We start from the raw sequence: 15,862 nt of genomic DNA, 5'->3' as shown, positions 1-15,862 counted from the left end.
AGACATGGTCAGGCCCCCGCGAGGGTGCCCAGAGCCTGGGTGGGAGAAACTGGTGTCAGGAGTCGCCAGGAGAGGCCGGGCCGACTTGGCAGAGGGGGATGAGCTTCCTGCACAGAAGGGGCCACGGGGAGGAAGAAACGCACGCCTCCCCAGTCCTTCTTGGTGGCGTTCCTGTGGCCAGATTCCAGAGCCCTTCGTCTTGGGAGGGGGCGTGTCCTGGGCATCCGTCCCCATGTACCTGAATACGGCTTCCCATGGCATCTGCAGAAGATGCAGTGCAAGCTGACCAAGCTTATTCTATTTAATTTTGGAATTTTGGAAATAGCGGCTCACGTTGTCTAAAGGAACTTTGCTAGCTGGAATGTCTACATATGAGTTTTTTTCTGTTCAACAACAGCTAACTGTAGGCTATTAGGCTATCAGATGTAAGATTATATAGAATAAGCGGGAATTTCTGCAGAGAACTGGAGAACCCGGCACTGGACCGTTTCTGGAGCCCCCAGGGAAGTGCGGAGGCAGAGGCCCCGGGGCTGAGCCAGGGCGCGTCCGGGCGGGCTGTGCCCTCCGCTCGACCGTCCTGACCTCAGTACGTGCTTTCCTTCCGGGTCTGGCTTCTGTCTGGGCACGCTGGCCCTCAGGCAAGGGCCTGGTTGTCATGGGGGGCACCCCCATCACCCCATCATCCCATCACGGTCGTCTCCTTGGTGCTGCTCCACGTTTGTGCAGGTGCCTGGCTCCTCTCTGCAAAGCTGCAGCTCCCCGCAGGGGTGAGGCAGGGTCCGGAGCCCCCCCGCCCCTCGCGTCTCCATTTTCACGTGCTCCAGCTCCCCTCGCATGCGGCCTCCCTCCCTCCGCCGCTTCACCTGTCACCCTCTACGGGACAGCGAAAGAGACAGGGTGCGTGCGCCTTGATTCACTCTCTCCCGCTCCCTCCATCTCTCTCCTCCTTTTTTGGATAAAAATTTAGAAAGTGGGGGCTGCGTTTTCACCCCTCTGGCCCCCCCGGGTCTTCTGTGAGAACTGCTCTTATCCGGGCGGGTCACGGTGACCTGTGGCAGCCGGGACGCCGCCTTCACACTGCACGACCGGCTGCAGCTCCTGACGTCCTGCTGGGGCCCGCGTCCGGCCTCGGCTCGGCGGGTCCGTGATCTGGAAACTCCGTGGTCCGCTTGGCTTGCTCTGCCCATGCTGAGCCGGTCCCCCCACCAGGCCCTGCTCTGTCCTCACGCTGCCACGGCTCCTTGGTCTCCAGGTACCAGGTGGCGATGACTCCCAGCTGCCCCTCTGCAAGCCGTGCTCCAACGACCGCTGCCCGCGGGGGCTGGGACACCGTCGCTGCTGCTGCTACCGGACAACTCACCAGCCTCCCCAGCCAAGCCCGTGCCCCTCCCGTCTGCTGCTCTCAGGGGCCAGAGGCCGGGTCACTCACGGCCGTTCCCGGGTCTTCTCTTCCACGAGTCCTGTGGCTCTTCCGTCCTGAGTGCCTTCTGAATCGATGTCGGCCCTGCTCCTGGGATGAGGCGTCAGAGTAGCAGGACTCAGCTGCACGCACGTGCGGTCTGCTTAGTCTGCCCCCGCTTCTGACTCACTTCAGGATGGGCCCACTGCCCTGCACGCAGCACCCAAGGGTCCTGGTTCGCGGCGCCGCCAGCCCTGCTGTCCCTGCCCCACGCGGTCCTCTTGGAGGCTTCCGGCGCGTCCCTGTCCCGGCCAAGCCATCCTCGGGCCTCACATCCCTCCCCGTCTGCTTGGCCTCAGCCTGGACGGTCTTCCTCCAGGAAGTCTTCTCTGCCCACCTGCCGTCCTGACAGCAGCCCTGGGGCTTTCACGGCCCCCGGTCGCCGTGGCGTTTCTCACTCCATCCTGGTGACTGGCCATTCGCTCGTCCACACGAGTGTCAGTTCCCTGTGTGTTTATTCTCCTTTCTTCCTCTGATTCCCAGGCCAGTGCCTTGCGCAGAGCAGGTCATAGTTAGATGCTTGTCGTGAGTTAATCAGTGAATGACTAGGAGGGGTGGGTGGGACTTGCGGATCCTGCGCAGGAGCCCGTCTTTCCTGCCTGTCCCCAGACGGGGACCTTAGTGGTGAAGGGAAGCCACAGGCCAGGACGCTGGCCAGGGAGCCTGGCTCTGTCCTGCCCCCGCCTCCTTCACTCTGAACTTGGGAGAGAGGTGAGGCTCTGCGTCCTCGCTGACATGGGGCGGGGAGTGAAAATAAACTGGAACAGAACCAAAACAGAACAAATAGCACAGCAGGGAAATTAGTCTGGGCCCGACTCTGGCTCCGAGGAAACCTTGGCTCTGACACGGGCTGGCCTGGAATCCCGGCATCCTTGTCTAGGTGAGGAAGCCCACAGCCGGCTCTCCCAGGCCGGTCTGTGGTCACTGTCACCTCTGAGCGTGGGTTCCGTGTGCGCTGGCCCCTCACATGCCCTTAGGAGGAAAGCAACACTCGGAGAATGAGATTATACATGCAAATGCTCTTGGTACATAGTGAGTGTTCAGTACAGCTTGTCTTTTGTTGTCAGAGAACATTCTGGAGCCCGAGGGGTGCCACTGCTCTGCGAGATGGGGAGGCGTCCCTGGGGGAGTCAGATTCGTGCAGCATCACCGTTTGTGAAAAGCCTGGGTGCCACCTCTGCCTCGGAGCACCCGCTCCAGGCCATGGGGCCTGCTGCTATTTGCAGGTGGGAGGATGGAGTCGGAGGAGGCCTGGGGAGGCCACGGGGAGGACGTGGCCAAGAGGTCACTGTGCCAGCCTGTCTGGAAACTGCGGGAACAAGCCAGCCTGGAGAAGGGTCAGGAGAAGAGAAAGGAGGCCTGGAAATAGGATCTTTGAGGGAGAGAGCTATCTCTATCAATTTTTTTTTTTCTATCGTGGTCTGAAGACGAGAAGACTAAGACACAGCCTGAACTCCTCTGTGTGCGATGCTGAATGAGGTTTCTCCACGGAGGACAGAGGGGAGACAAAGCTTCTGACAATGGGGATTTTTTGATAGAACATCAGAGATGGTCAATAATATTGATTAAAATGGATTTTAAAAAGCTTCAGAGGTGATGTTGAGACAGAAAACCACATCAGCATTACAACCCAAACTAGAGCAAGGCAAACCAGATCCCACCTGGGGTGGGTGGGGTGACCCTCCTTTCCCTGTGTGAACTTCGCAGGCCGTCCCAGGTGCAGAGGTCTGTCCATGACCAGACGTGTGACGCTGGCGGTGGCCCCTCGGCTGAGTTCTGTCTCTGACATGTCATCGCTCAGAGTGTGTTTCCTCCAGTGCAGAGAGAAATGAATTCACCTGCTGCTCAGGGTGGCTCTGAGGCTGGTGGAGCCGAGTAGACTCTCCTAGTTCCCGGGACAGTGCCTGGGACACACAGTCCTTGGTGGCAGCTACATCAGGGAGAAGTGACCTCCTGTAATGTAGACAGCATCTGGATGTGTGCATTCGGGCTGGGGGCCGGGGGTGGGGAATCCCAGCCACAGCTGCTCAGGGGGACCCGAGGGTCCTCGTGCTGTGACCGTTCTTCCCCCTGGAGCCCGAGGACGGGCGTGCAGACCTCTTTTTGTTGCGCTTTGCAGACCTTGCATTTTTCACCAACTGAGGGTTGTGGCCACTCCGAGTCAAGCAAGTTCTTTTGGCTCCATTTTTCCAACAGCACTTGCTCACTTTGTGTCTCTGTGTCACATTTTAATAGTTCTCGCACTTTTCAAGCTTTTCTATTATTGTTATATCTGTTATGGTGACCTGGGATCAATGATCTTTGATGTTACTATTACAAAAAGACTACAGCTTGCTGAAGCCTCAGATGATAGCTAACATGTTTTTAGCAATACAGCATTTTAAAAGCTAAGGTAATTGCATCATTTTAGACATAATGCTATTGCACGCTTAATAGACTACAGTATAGTGTAAACATAACTTTTATATGTGCTGGGAAACCAAAAACGTGTGTGACCTGCTTTATCGTGGTCTGCACTGTATTGCAGCGAGTGGTCTGGAACCGAGCCTGCGGTATCTCTGAGGTGCCTGTGACTGCCTGGTATCCTGGCACAATTTATCAGAAGGCTAAGAATTGGTCCCTGAGGGGAGTTTCCCTGTGGTTTGCATGTAGGTAACATCGCCTCATGTTCCTGGGAATGGATCAAGAAAGAGTAACCCCGAAAGGCATGTTTCTACGTGTACTTATGACCTTCAAGGGTCATCGGGCCTGGGGGGCTGCTTCTGTCTTTCCGCAGCGTCCAGTGTGCACAGGGCTGTTACCCTGGTCCCACTTCTGCCCAGCCAAGAGCTCCAGCCCACTCTAACTTCTACACATGGAAGGTATTCTTGGATAAACGATGTTGCAAAATGTGATCTACTTTTAATATGCCACCCCCTGTAGGGCTGTATGTAGCACTGAAATGTGCTGAAAGCCAAATCAAATTTACTTTCCAAATGTACAGAGCAATCCTGGTGCTATTTAGTCCAGGCACAGAGTATAGCTTAAATCCAAGCTTAAATTACGTTTCATTCACAAGTTTATGCTATACGAATATACCCACCATTTAAAATATACGTTAAGTGCATGCACATGTTTAAATTATGAATAAATTTACATGATGTCAAACCAAAAAAAAGTAGTAAAATAAACATTTGGATATGAAATGACCAGTAAATGTTCACTTTTAGTTTGCAGGCATTATTCAGTGCTGGGAATTCTGGCCTTGTGAGGACTGAGATAAATTCTAAGATAAATTAAAATAAAGAGTGGCATAGAATGTGCTTGACTTAGATACTTAACTAGAGCTTTATTTTATTTTATTTCATTTTCTCTAAACCAGTGATCCTACTCTGGGGATCCCTTTTGGAATGTATTCACCCTCTTTCTACATTCACAATACAGCAGCTGGCTCTGGGCCGCCTGGTAAAACCAGCAAGACAACCTGGCAAGGCTCCTCTCGACCCTGTGGTGCATGGCAGTGGCCCTGGGAACATTCGGACATGTCTGCAGACACCTAGTTGTCACGAATGGGGATGGCGGTGCCGCCGGCATCTAGTGGGCAGAGCCAGGGATGCTCCCCAAAATCCTACAACGCATGGGACGGCCCCCAGGGCAAAGAATGATCTCACCCCGAGTGCCCGCATTGCCCAGGTGGACAGCCCTGGTCTAGAGAATGAGGTGTTTTCATCAAGTCAGTGTGAAGAATCCACCCATAAATCGAACAATTCGGTTCTCCTTGTTGTTCATCATAATCCCTACTTTCCCCAGACCTGAGCTGTTGAAACGTTGCTCCCAAACGGTTGGGAAGTGACCACAGAAGCCTGTGACCTTGAGGAGGAAACAGCCCACCCTGCCAGCTCCGTCTCTAAGCCCAGCTGAGCCAGCCGGCCCGGGGGCGTCCCCTGCTCTGAACACCGGGATCTGGTCACTCGGGCGGCCACACGGTGTGGACCCCCCGTGACCCACACGATCCACTCTGCTTGTGGGCGGTGCACGGGCTGTGGGGTGACCCACACCAACTGTCCTGACTCCCTCCCTCCCTCTCTCCTTCCCCCTCCTTTCTCTTTTCTCTTCATTTTTGTTGCTGTTTTTGTTGGGGAAGCATTTAAAGCTGAAGGGCTCATCCACATTCCGACTGCCCACTTTATAATCTGATTTTAGAGGGTGGCAAGGCGACAGCTATGTTGTAACATGGTTTGTTTATTTGTTAGACGCAGCTCCCCTTCCCACATTGGAGACTTCGAGTTACGAGGGTCTCCGTTCAGAAAGGCTCTCGTCCTGACCTTGGCTTGTTGATCCTGACTGAACACGACAAGGAATTCTTGCTCCTGCCCACGGGATCTAGACCCACCTTTGTGCAGATGTTGTACCAAAGGGCTCTTTCAATCCACTTCTAACATAGGGCCTGGTGTAAGACAGACGTTTGTAAACGATTCAGCGACCGTGGGCCTCTTGCTGTCTCATATGACTGACTCCTCACACCGTACTTAGAGGCTCCCTGCTCTTTGGGACCGGCGGGGCCTGGGATTTGGAAGGTCAAGCATTTCTGTGTGTTCAGCTCTGCTGGTCTCTGCTTATAATAACCGTACAGCTTTGTGGCTCAAATCTCAATACTTAAGAGATCCACTCTCAGTGGGATTAGCCTGCTTGTCTCTCAATGGCTGTCCTCTGGCATCTTATAACATCCTGCCTCTTTCTCTCGTCCCTTTTCAATTTAGAAAGACGTGCTCCTGGGTGACTTGAGAAACGTTTCTTGCAGATGGAGCCGTTGGCACCACGAGGGGGACGTCAGAGGGGGGCCGTGGTCCCGAGAGCTGGTGTGCTAAGCGAGGCCCCTGGGGACAGCCCCGTTGTGCGGGCGAGGGCCTCTAGACCCTTAATTCACCAGTGGAGGCAACCCGAGCCCCCGTTAGGGGTCCCGAGCATGGAGGGGGTGTTTGCGGGAGCGAGCCGTGCATACCTCCGATGGGAAGCATAGTTGCCGGTGATATGCCCGGAGCCGTCGCAGCCAGGGGTGGGGCACCTGCAATTACAAAGGCACGTTGAAAGGCATCAACCCCCTGAACAAGTCACTTTCTTATTTATACAGTTCCAAAGTCTCTTTAATGCTGAGCCTCCCTGGGTGAGGAGGCGAGATGGAGCTGGTGGGTCCCCGCTGGGCTCGTGGGGCGTCCCCATCCTGGTCCACCACCAGGTGCGGCTCGGACCCCTTCTTCCCTCCGCGCACAGCGGTGCTGTCCAGGGACCAGCGATCTCGGGCCAGCTGCCCCTCCTCCACAGCCGGGCAGCACCTTGGTCCCCAGGTGTTCACCTCACGTTCCCACCCCTTCCGTTATTACTTCAAGTTCAGTGGAACCAGTCACAGCAGGGCCTGTTGCTGCACCATCCAAACACGATGCAAGATTTTTCATGAAAAGGCACACACGGTGGCCCGAGACTGGTCCCCGTCTAAACTCAAAACAGCGGCATTGCAGCAGGCCCGTCACAGTGACCCCTCCCAGCCCTGCTCCTGGTTGACCCCAGAGGCCGGTGCGGGCAGCCTCCTGTGCCAGCCCTGGGAATTAGACTAGCTGTCTTTCAGACCGTCATCGGGCACTCAGGTAGCTTTGATTTACCTTAAAATCCTTGTAACTTTTAACTGACTTGAGTAGGGAGTAGGGTACAGATCTCTCTCCGTCAACAAGCCAAGTCAGCTGAGACGCTGAGATTAGTTTGGGCACCTAGGCTGCCTGAGTTTAAACCTTTCCAGGAAACTGCATGCAGTCTCTTAACTACCACATTGCCACTGTGCTAATGGGAGTGGATGTTTTTCCAAAGCGTTTTATGACCATTGCCCTCCGTGGAACTTCTTAAATAAGCCATGTCAGGAACAAGCAGTCCTACAAAGACACTTTCACTTCAACCTACATCAGCTGCATCTGCAACCACCAGGAATGTAAGAATTAAGGACAAAAATTAAGAAAAAAATTTTTTCTTTTCACTAAATTTTAACTCTCAAGAAACAAGGATGAGATGATTTAGTAACAAAATTACCACCCAGTAGTAACACTCAGATCATGCCCTGTGCTCCCCCCCTAACCCCCCATCCCCCGCCTACTCAATGAGCATCTGAATTCCTGGCAAGGACAAAAATCACAAATTAAAAATGGTTAATAAATGTAAATGCTTCTAAGAGATTTCAATTTGCTTTCCACTCAGAAAGCCACCCTGGATATTGGATGTTGGGTTAAGGCCAGCAGATTACTTGCTTGCAGGCACACTTTCTCAAAACCAGTGAGAGTGTCAGGGAGGGTGATGGGCATTCATGCAGCTGGGCTGAGTTCAAGGGTGTGAATGTCACCGTTTGACAGTTAGATGTGCAACCAATTGTTGGTATTTAGAAACTGCCAATTCTCATTTAGTCCCGAGAAAAGGAACATGATTACAGATCTCAGGTATAGAGTTGATACTTGGCATAGCCTATGAAGGGTTCAAGTTTATAGACTGTGCTGTGGGAGAATAAAAAAGGCACTGAGGGAAAAGGGGTCGATGTGTGTAAGTGGAATCAGGGTTTAAAAATAGGAGTTTGAGGCAGAAGGAGTTTAACGCTGTCCTTACATCAAAACAATACCCTGAATCAGATTGTTGGCGTGACTGTCATTAAAGTAACAGCTGTTCAGGAACTTAAAGTTTGATCTCAAGACTATTCTGTCAATAATGACTTAAATGAGTGAATTTAACTGATTTCCCAAATGGTACCTCATGTGGAGACACCCCCAACCCCAGAGGGAGGAGATTTTGAAAGCAATAAAAATCATTCTAAGAGAAGCTAATCTCCATGAACATTTCTGTTTTGAAAATGTATCAAGAAACAGAAATGTTTCCTACCAGCCAGTAATATACATGTGGCCTTGCTTTTTGGTCAAAAGAAAAAAAATCCTTAAAGTCTTCCTAATTTAAGCGCCTAGTGCAAATTTATTTAAAAATTTTTCATTTAAACATGAGTAGAAATTTTTTAATGTCTTTTTTTTTGATAGAGGCAGGAGGAGGTTGACATATTCTGTTCAAATTTAAGTAGGCATTTTAACCAAAATCATGCAAATGAAAACCAGAATTTACTAATTATAAAAAAAAAGAGAAAAGGATTTTGGAGTAGTTTTTGTGTGTTTAAGCCATTTACAAATGCATCATCTGATAAAAAAGAGGCATTTAAAATGTCCTTTGTCACCATGAAAACAAAGAAAATGTTATTGGCTCATTTTCAGAGCTTTCACGGTGTCAGGAAAGAATAAACATTCCCAGAAAGAGGCCTGGCTTTCTTGAAAGGTTTGTTATTATTTTCAGGGTTTCAAGTTCGGCCGATGGGGTCCAATCCCTGGCCTGCCACTTGCTGGCTGCGAGAGTGTGGGGAAATTAAACCTCCAAGATCACGCCCCTCAGCCGGGGGAAGAGGACGGAGGAGGGGGCTTGTCTGTGCTTGCTGGGACCCTGCCGTCCCCTGGAGCTTCAGGACCACAGGGCTCCGTGCAGGCTGTGAACTCACGCTCACAGCACCCACCCCTGAAAGAGCCAGCTCTGGTTTCTCGAGGGTGTTAGGTTGGCGTTTTCATCTTTAGATGGTGCTCCTGGACCACACGAGGCAGCCCTGGATGGGCCCTCAAATATTCTTTCTTCTACCAGCTCTATGATGCTCATTTTCAAGTTCCTGTTCAAGACTTTAAGGCTTTTAGAAACTCTGAGAGGTACATACAAATTTCCTCGCTTTAATAAATCTCATCATTCAAAAATACGCAGTTTTCTGAAGTGGGTGGATGTGGCCATTCATGCAACAAAAGGGGTCTTTGCTCCAGGACCCTTGGTGACAGGCTGCTGTAAAATCGATGCACAGACATTCGATTTGCACCTCCCCATCTAAGAGCACGTCTTTTCCATGAAGGGAGGCCCCTGTGGGATCATCCAGATCCCCCGTGGATAAAATCAGAGAGCAGCATGTGCTGCACAGCTTGGGTTTAGAAATGGCAGCAGAGATTGACTGGGTTTCCATGGAAACTCCTGACAAGGCAGGCGCTGGTGCTCGGCGCTCGGTGCCTGGCACCTCGGGGAGGCCACCCAAGCCGATGGTCCTCCCTCTTCCCTGCCAGTTGTCACCGATACTCCCACCAGGTCTATTTTAAGTTCCTATGGTTAGAGATGCAAAGTTGTGACAAATAAAACACTTGCTTCTTCATTTTTTCCTCTCCACTCCGAAGGTAGTATTGGTAAAAACACTCTGAGACAGGAAATGATGAATACGTAATCTTAGAATCTCTGTAAATTCCAGACAAAAATATTGGTGATCCTTTGCCTTGTCTGTGATATTGCATCTGCCTTGGAATTTAAGCAATATCGAGAGAAAGTAATTTGGGGGTAGTTCATGTTACTATCTGGCTGGAAAAATTGGTCTTGTACAGACATTTAAGAATATCGATGGAAAAATCATAATAAAGTGCTTTAAACCATGTTTACATTTTTGCAGAATCCAGGCAAAAATCTAAAAAAAAGAAATCAGGACCACTCACAAACTTCTGGATTTCCGATTTCCTGGAACTTGCCTTCCTCAGTAGGAACGGACTAGATTTCTGTGGCTTTTGTAGGTCTAGGACGTCAGAAACATCTCTGAGCCCGAACATCCTGGAAGGCCATTTGTGCTCCTGACTTTCTCTTAACTGCCTACCCCCAAGAGAATCATTGCGGCTCACACCTCCATGGGGGTCTGAGACGTATCATCAAAGGAGAACATACTATCTGTGCATTACAGTACGTATCGTGGGAATCCTCTGATTTGCACAGGTGCACATCACAAAATGTGGCCACGGACCAGCTCCTCCCCTGTGCCTCTGACTCGCCCTTCTGTAAGACAGATAACCCCTTCCTGTGATTTTTCTCCCATTTACAAAACCACCACCCTGACACAGGGTAGCAGAAATGGAAATAGTTCAATCTACTGACTGAAGTCGTGTGATCTCCTAATTTTCATATTCCATCATCCTCTCTCTCTTTTGAAATGAAATGAGGATTTGATAAGTAGTTGTATTAAGGCATTGAAAGTGCAGCTTTTTCTTTGCAAGAGGAGGGCCTCTCCTTAAACGATGCGCACACGGTGTCCTTGCTGCCGCCTGTCCTGGGCTGACACAGGTGGGCTGTCACATAGGCCCATCGACAGGGGGGCAGCGGACTCCCCAGGAAGGCGTCCAGGGCGGCCTCAGATGCACGTCCATTTGCTCTCAGCAATCAGGGCTGCCGGACATGATGTGGGCAAGGACCCAGAGCTGGGCAGTCTCCCTCCATCCACCTGGAGGCCAAGCAGCAGGACCCCGAGGGTGCTCGGGCCCGGGGGTGGTTGTGGTCTGGTGTGGCCCCGTCTGCCCCAGCGCCTGCTACACCGGCAGGATGGGGCAAGGGCGGCCCGTCTCCCCCAGAGCCGGTTTGCAGGGAAAAATGTTTTGAGGAGACTCATGGTCTTTCATCTTGATAAAGTCAATTACTTATTTTTAAAAATCTTACAAATAAAGGCTGAAAGCACTGCCGCAGGTTTGAACTGTCCCTGGGGCTCACCTCGCCTGTTTGAACCCACCCTACCAGGTTGACCTGCACACGTGCCCTGATTCTGAGTGTAGTAGCTGAAACAGACAGAAAAATGCTCACTGAACATGTGGGATAATGATTTAAAAGGTCAGACTGAGATTCTGGGAGTTCTTTGAAGAATTTCATGGTGTGCTTCTTTAATAGCCTTTTTTGTCCCTTTCTTTCATCACCACTCTAACAGGGGGACTTGTTAAATAAAACACAAAATACTCTCAATTTTGAATACTCTCAATTTTAAAAGAAACCATGAAAATGTAAAATTAGACCTGTCTATAGTAGGAAAATATATTTGTGATATGATTCAGGTCACCTACGTAAAAGACTTGCCCCACTTATATAAAAAGTTCAATTCAAAAACATTGTTTTGGCTTAAAGAGATGTGGTTCTAAAAATTTATATCTTTATTTTGAATTTTTTGTCATATAAATGGGAAACAGTAAAGAAATGCAGAGGAGTGCAAAATAAAGGCATTTTAAAATATTTTAAAAGGTATTTTAAAATATATTTTAAAAGGTATTTTAAAATAAAAGGTATTTTAAAATCAGTAAGAATATACTGATTCTTACGCTGCCCCTCTGCAATTTTCTCTCCAAGCAGAAAGAAACCGGGTCACTTAAAAGCAATATACATCACTTCTGTCCAATTTCCTAGGTATATTACCGGAAACTCTGAGGAAAGCCAAGATCTCGTAAATCACTTTTCAGTTTGTACAACATCCAGTAAGTTTCTCTTTTTTTGGAATTCGGTATTGAGTATGCAAATTTTGACCTTTCTCCCCCTCTGACCCCTGCCAAGCACATGTCACTGGGCGCCTCCCCCTGTCCACTCCCCCAGGCCCCATGTTTCACCCGGTCCCTTTTCCCGCCTCCCGTTAAAAGTGGCAGGTGACACAGGAGCACCGAAGACACGCACTGAGGGCGTGGGCACAAAGCCATGACGCCAGTGCGGGTTTCTGGGATGGGGGCTTGGCGGGGGGCAGGGGTCCTGGTCAGTGCTATGCCACCTGCAGGCACCTGCACTGCCACCGCTCGCCTGCAGAGGGGGCTGGCGGTGCCCCTCCCTCCCCGGCCCTTGGGAGGCAGGTCTGGGGGAGGCTTCTGCAGACTGGCCTCCCACCTTCCTCCCCAAGACACACCCTAAAGTTTCTCCTGTTCCCGACAGTCATGTGAGGGCCTTTACCCGGGATGCTTGGAACCTCCCAGGATTTTGAATTTCTACACATTTCAAGTTCTGATATTAGTAGACTTTGGGTGAAAGTCTTGATTTCAGATAGGACATGTAAACCAAAACCACCTTTTTCTTTTGGTTCCAAGCACTTTTCTTTTTAAGTTACGCTCAAATACAAACAAACAAATGAAAAAGAATTATAAAAGTACCCTTAACATAATTTTTTTTTTTAAATTTCATTTTGGTGATTCAGATACCATTTTGGAATGGGTTGGGCCTCAGGTTGCTAAGAGAGTGGAGTGTCACCCTGCAGATAAAGTTCGAAGTTGTGGTTATAGGGGACCCAGGGCTGCGAGAATGCTCACGGAGCCGTGGGGTGGGCATGGGTGGTGGCTTGGTGGGCGCAGGGCTTTCACCAGAGCCACGATGCCCGCTGCCTGCACTCACCAGAGCACAGGCTCCGTTCTGCCAAGACCGTTTGGGTGATACGCTTACCATACAACCCGCTGATAAACGGGGTTTACTAGTAGGTCTAAATACTGCCTTAGAGGCTCACACGCCTGCCATCGGCCTTGGGTCACCTCTAGCGAGAGCCGTGACAACCCTCTTCTGCCCATCCCCCCACTCAGGCCCCCAGGGTGCCCTTGGAGGGTGGGTGCTGCCCAGGCCCTGGCTGTCAAAGCCGGACCGTAAGGGCTCCAGGGTGCTGGCCCCGGCCAGAGCAGGGCCTGGGCCTGGCCCTCTCCTGGGCCCACTTCCGGGGGACACTCGAGGTGCAGGTTCGGCTGTTTGGGCAGCGGGGCGGGAGCTGCGACGTCAGTCCTGTTGTCCATGCTGCATGCAGTTCTGCACTTTCCATTCATGCATCGGTGCTGCTCATGCCTCCTTGTCGGGGCGGGAGCTACCTCGGACCCCTGGGCACCACACTGAACCGCTCGCTGCCCGCTGCCCGGCGCCCCGGGTTCATCCAGGGGCAGGCTCCTGTCCAGGGCGGCCAACGTACCTAGCAATGCTGACGTCCCTCTCAATAACGGGAGGTGTCCATGGGGCACTGCTGCCGGAGCACATGCTCGTCCAGCAGCAGCGGAGCGGCTAGACCAGAGCGGGGCAGCCGCGGTCAGAATTGGAATTGGACGCGGAGGACCCATGCAAAAAAGAACATACAAAAGGTGACTGTTGGAGAAACCGCCGCTCCACCCCGCCAGCCGTCCACGCATCTCGGGGCCGCCGCGCTCGCCGTGACCAGGCCGCGGCTGGGGCTTCGCGTCGGGCATGCAGGGGCCTGGGGGGCTGGATGCGGGTTACTCATCCGCGTGATGGGGGCTGGGCCGCCAGGGGTTACTCACCTTCCTCGGTTACACTGAGTGCTAGGGCAGTCACACCATTTACACAGGGTGGAAAATGGGCATTTAGAGACTCGTGTGCCCTCGGGGCAGGGGCTCCTCTGGCCCCGGAGCGGGATGGGGATGTGTGAGGGTCCCCTCCGCTGCCCTCACAGCGTCCTCCCCCACGTCCCCCACCTCTAGGGCAAGAAAGTCCGTGACCGTATCCAACTGGTCTTTAGTGGTAAGAAGTCAACCCTGGACTGGTGAGCGGCCGGTGGTGAAGCCCACCGACCAGGATGGGGTGGGGGGGTACTACTGGCTCGTCCAGGATAATCTTCTCAACACCACGAACCAATGGGATGGCACCTGAGACAGAGACGGACGGCCACTGCACCCGGGGAGGCTCCAGGCTTCATGCACAGGCCACGCCCCACTGCCCAAGGCCACGGGGACAGGAGGGGCGGCTTAGGACGCCAAGGCCAAGTGTGAGGCCCAGCGTCGCCTGCCACGTGGACACGGACTTCAGTGGGAGCACGCCACGGGGCCACGTGGCTGTTCCTTCTGGACGGTCAAAGCCACGGTGACTCCGTGGCCTTTATCAGCTCACTTCCCTGTCCACAGATGGTTTAGAACTCCTCTCAAGGTATCGGAGGAAGGAGGCTGATATAATTTAAAAGCAGGCCCATTTCCTAAGCTGCTTATGGCAGCAAGCATTTGGGAGGCAGGTCGTGCGGGGCAGAAGAAAGGACAGATTCCAGGGCCACGAAGGCATGGGGACCGGCCACGTGGTCCCTTGAAACTGCAATCTTGTGCCTACTTTTTGTGTTCTCACTTTTTTATGTTTGTCATGGTTATAGATCTTTTACTTTTTGAAGTCTCTATCTCATCTCATAGAGAAAGTGTTTTTATTCTAAGCAGGAGAAATTTAAAAAGATTCCATGCTCCGTCTGCTACCTGAGTAATCCTGGGATTCTCCATAATTTCTCACGTTTTATGTTTTCTCTCTTCCTGTCCTTGAGCCTCGCCTCCTGCCCTGTCCTCTTGTTTACAGCTATCTGGTTTTAAACCCTTTTCAGTTTATTATTTCCTCTCTTAGTCTCTCTGGCATGTCCTCCCTTCCTCTGTGGAATCTGCCTTTTCCCCTGTCTCACATCTTATTTTTGGTCAAATTTTAAATGATTTAATAGACGCTTAGTTTTGCAAAAGTTTTTAGAAATAGATTCATCAGATATCCTTGCTCTAAAGGTAAGAAGACAAACCCAAACTGGTGAATTATATGTTTAAGGTCACGCAAAGAGGGACACAGCTGAGATTAGAACAGAAATCTCTCCTCTTCTGGTGCTTTTTTACTCAAATAGACTCTTTTTTAATGTCCTCTTTGTATCAATAATTCCTGGCCTACGACTGTATCATATGGTATAGTGCTTATTTTGGGGGAAGTTCATTTGACTGTAAAGACGCAGGAATTCACTTGTTCCCCTATTTGCAGTTCACTGACCCACATGGACCTCTCAGTGTCTCATAAACGGGGCAGAGTGGAGAGTGGAAACACATTTCTATGGTTTCTGTGTCAAGGGCACAGTCACAAGTGGTACCTAAAAGTCACCGATTGTCCTGATTTCCCTCCGATTACGAGGAGGGACAAGAGAGCAGAAGGGGCCTCAGAGCATCGACAGCCCATGTGGTCCCGACGTGGTGACCCCGTGTGCAGGTCTGGAATCGGGAAGGTTCGTTCCTCTGAGGAAGAGCCCAGAATGAGTCAGAACGTTCCTGGGAAAGTCAAGAAGGAGAGGCCTGACACGGCGGGGGCGGGCAGACAGAGGAAGAGAGAGGGGGGCAGAGGGGAGGAGGAGATGCTATGCCGGGTACGAATGACCCAGGATCCCCGGACACGCCAGCGTCCAGCCCGGGGCCACCATGGGTGGCCAGGTCGGGGGCCCGGGGGGCTGGGAGGACACTGTCCTCTCTCTGACCTCCGCACGTCTGGGCGGGGCGCGCTGTTTGCGGGGGGAGCACAGAGGGGAACCGCTGCTTCCTTAGGGCCACTGAGCCCATGAGCAGGCGTCCGCGCCAGGCACCTGCTGGAGAAGCTGGGGGTCCCCCACCCGGACGTGTCTGCAGGGCCAGCTGGGAGAAGCAGCCAGAGTGAAGGGAGAGAGAGATGCCGAGAAAGACAGAGTGAGAAGCGGACTGAAATGAGCCGATGGCCTGAGTGAGATGCAGCTGCCCCACGACCCGCCACCCCGAGAGGCCGCCTCCCCCGAGGCCAGGCTGTGGGCCCAGCCAC

General features: G+C 51.9%; 1 protein-coding gene across 11 annotated transcripts in view; it reads right to left on the bottom strand.

Annotated features, from left to right (window-relative positions):
- The window catches only part of MYT1L (myelin transcription factor 1 like), a 409,089-nt gene that overhangs the window by 32,679 nt on the left and 360,548 nt on the right, over positions 1-15,862 (bottom strand). For all 11 annotated transcript variants that reach the window (XM_057558744.1, XM_057558742.1, XM_057558748.1 and 8 more), the window contains one exon: positions 6,441-6,503. In XM_057558744.1, coding sequence (XP_057414727.1) covers positions 6,441-6,503 — 63 coding nt within the window. The remainder of the gene's footprint in view (positions 1-6,440; positions 6,504-15,862) is intronic.

The sequence above is a fragment of the Balaenoptera acutorostrata genome, chromosome 12, assembly GCF_949987535.1.
Source record: "Balaenoptera acutorostrata chromosome 12, mBalAcu1.1, whole genome shotgun sequence".
NCBI classification, from domain to species: domain Eukaryota; kingdom Metazoa; phylum Chordata; class Mammalia; order Artiodactyla; family Balaenopteridae; genus Balaenoptera; species Balaenoptera acutorostrata.
Note: the sequence above shows the minus strand (reverse complement) of the source record. Positions and strands in the feature narration are given on the sequence as shown.